Source organism: Otolemur garnettii, unplaced genomic scaffold (genome assembly GCF_000181295.1).
Source record: "Otolemur garnettii isolate 467f Iridium unplaced genomic scaffold, OtoGar3 scaffold00014, whole genome shotgun sequence".
In the NCBI taxonomy this organism is placed as follows: Eukaryota; Metazoa; Chordata; class Mammalia; order Primates; family Galagidae; genus Otolemur; species Otolemur garnettii.
This window is the reverse complement of record NW_003852409.1, coordinates 27289891-27292806: the sequence shown is the minus strand read 5'-3', so window position 1 is coordinate 27292806 and position 2916 is coordinate 27289891. Positions and strand designations below refer to the sequence as shown.

The 2916-nt window shown below is 42.7% G+C and overlaps 1 protein-coding gene across 1 annotated transcript in view; it reads left to right on the top strand.

Moving 5' to 3' along the window:
• Window positions 1-1271: 1271 nt before the first annotated feature.
• The window catches only part of PSMB7 (proteasome subunit beta 7), a 60505-nt gene continuing 58860 nt past the window's right edge, over window positions 1272-2916 (top strand). The window contains exons 1-3 of the mRNA XM_003785294.1: window positions 1272-1376; window positions 1804-1897; window positions 2702-2799. Coding sequence (XP_003785342.1) covers window positions 1315-1376; window positions 1804-1897; window positions 2702-2799 — 254 coding nt within the window. The 5' untranslated portion in view covers window positions 1272-1314. The remainder of the gene's footprint in view (window positions 1377-1803; window positions 1898-2701; window positions 2800-2916) is intronic.

The following is a 2916-nucleotide window of genomic DNA, read 5'->3' as shown; positions in this document are numbered from 1 at the left end:
AAAAAAAAAAAAAAGACACATCAGATGAAAAAAGCACTTTTCCTAGGATGAGTTTGTGAACTTAATTGTCAGACCTCATACTATGGCAACTCTGATGGCCATTCTAGAAAAAGTGTTCCAAATTGCTTTGAAGGGCAGACTAGCTGCTTCTGTTGGTGCATAGCTTCCAAGGGCAGCACTTTAAAGATGACCGTAATGATATTCAGCAATGAGGTATGTAGCACTTTTTCTAGGATGAGTTCACAAACTTAATTTTCTGACCTTGTATAAATGGAATCATATAATATGTGGCCTTTAGTGCCTGTCCTCTTTCCTTTAGCACAATGATTCAAAGTTTTCTCCTTGTAGGATGTATCTGTGCTTCATTTCTTTTTGAATAAGATCCCATCGTATGAATCTACCACATTTATCCATTTATCAGTTGATGGACCTTTGGGTTGTCATTTCCATTATTTGGCTATTAGTGCTGCTATGCCCCTTTGTGTACAGGTTTTTGTGAATATATTTTTTCAGTTCTCTTGGGCATATACTAAAATTATAGATACTCTTTTAGGGGAACAGCTGCACCATTTACGTTCCTACCGGCCATGCATGAGGATTCCAGTTTCTCTACATTCTCACCAATACTTGTGATTTTCTGTCTTTTTGATTATAGCCATTCTAGTGGATGTGAACTGGTATCTCATTTTGGTTTTGGTTTGCATTTCCCCAATGTTTAATGATGTTGAGCATATGTTTGGGGGCTTATTGGCCATTTCGCAGCAACCTTTTTTTTTTTAGAATTTATTTATTTTATTTTATTTTTATTTTTTTGAAGTTTTTTTGGCCAGGGCTGGGTTTGAACCCGCCACCTCTGGCATATGGGACCAGCGCCCTACCCCTTTGAGCCACAGGCGCCACCACAGCAGCCTTTTGAGGTTATTTCCATTTGCTAGCGGAGGATATAGATTGGGAGAGTTGAAGGGACTTGCTCACTGCCAGGAGGTGGTGAGGCTGTGCCCAGGACTCGGTTGTATCTGTCTCCAAAGCTCCCCAGAGTTGAATTATCCTCAGAGAAAGGTCAAGTGTGAGCTGCTGGTGCGTCCACCTTGGACAAGTCCTTTCCCGGTTCTGGGCGTCAGATCCTCCTCCGTGCCACTTGGGGCTATATACTCCCGACATCTCAGGGCCTCTCTAGGAACCCGGAACTCTAAGATCAGTCGCGGGAGTGCAGAGTTCGCCCCGCCCCTTCAGCCCGAATGCCTGGCGGCACCGGAAGCGCTCGGTTCTTTTTGTTTGCTCCCGCCCCCTACCCGGAAGCGCTTTTTTGGGAAGATGGCGGCAGTGTCGGTGTATAAGCCACCGGTTGGAGGTTTCTCCTTTGATAACTGCCGCAGGTGCGGCTCTGGTAGGGGCAGGGTTCAGGGCGGGAGTGAAAGTGCTGTGTCGGGAGCGCTGCTGGGCCGAGGCCTGATCCGGGAATTGCGTGCAAAGGGAGGACGGCAGGGCCTGCGGCCTGCACCCCATGGCCAGTGTGACTCAGGGGAATCAGGGCTTAAGCGTGGGTTTCTCCTGAGGCCGGGTCTGTCCTCTCACCTTCCTAATGCACCTTGACATAGTTCATCTTTATCTCCTTAGGCGAATCGCGACCCTTGTCAGAAACTTTTCACTGGAAAACGCGACAAAAATAGTGCTGATGGTGGGAGGACTTAGTGAACAGATGGGCGTGAAAACAAATAGTAGTTTTTCATTTTAGGCATTCTTCATGATAGTTTGGCACAATGTGGTTTCATCTTGTAACATTTTATTGTCATTTGTTCTCAGGAATGCTGTCTTAGAAGCCGATTTTGCAAAGAAGGGATACAAGCTTCCAAAGGCCCGGAAAACTGGCACGACCATCGCTGGGGTGGTCTATAAGGTAAGCAGGGACAGGTTAAGAGCAGCAGTGACTGAACTGGTAACTGGAACCAGAAGACCACTTGGCGCCTTTTCTCTATCCTGGCTTGGTCTGGAAAAGCAAATCTTGTAGGGGAGGTAGGGAGAAGAATTTTTAGGAGTGATAGCTTTTTTACGGAGATTTTGTACGTTTATCAACAGTTCATGTTCTTTCCTCAATTTGCAGAGTTTTTGACAGGAGATCAATTTACTTAAAGTACTGCTTTAGGAGCTGAGTGATGTAATGGGAGAGCACAAGATTTGAGGTTAGACAGGTGTGTCTAACTGTTTACCTTTTATGGTTCTTTTAATTTGGGGCAGCTCACTTTTTCCTTTTCTGTCCATATCCATACCTTCTCTGTCCTTCAAATGTAGATAATAACCCTTGCCTTCTATCCTGGTGAGGGTCAAAGAAAATATATTGTTACAGGTGAAGAATGATGCATTTTAAAAAGAAATTTGCAGTGGTGGCTATTTATATTTTTGGGTTTTAATTAAGGTTTTTATCAGATTACTTCTGCTATTTAAGGATTCAATGACTTTCTGAGCCTCATTTGAAAATGGGACGATAATTTTCACTGTCACTCAGGATGCGACCAATATCATTTATTAGAAAGCGTATTTTTGCATTCTGGAAGTGTAGCACAATATTTCTTGTAGGTGTTTTTGGCTAGGGGTATGGGATTGGGGGAGAAGATGGTCAACGTTGTTTTCCCTAAACTAGAATAGGGAACTGTTGTTTACATACATAAAATTGTTAAGAAAACTTTTTTTTAAAATTTAATAGGATGGCATAGTTCTTGGAGCAGATACAAGGGCAACGGAAGGGATGGTTGTTGCTGACAAGAACTGTTCAAAAATACATTTCATATCTCCTAATATTTAGTAAGTATTGATTAGTGTGAATAGCTCTGTATTTTCAAACTTAACAGGACTAAAATTGAACTTACTATGCTCCTTACTAAAATCTCTTGTTCAGCTTGTATTTTCTTTTTTTCTTTT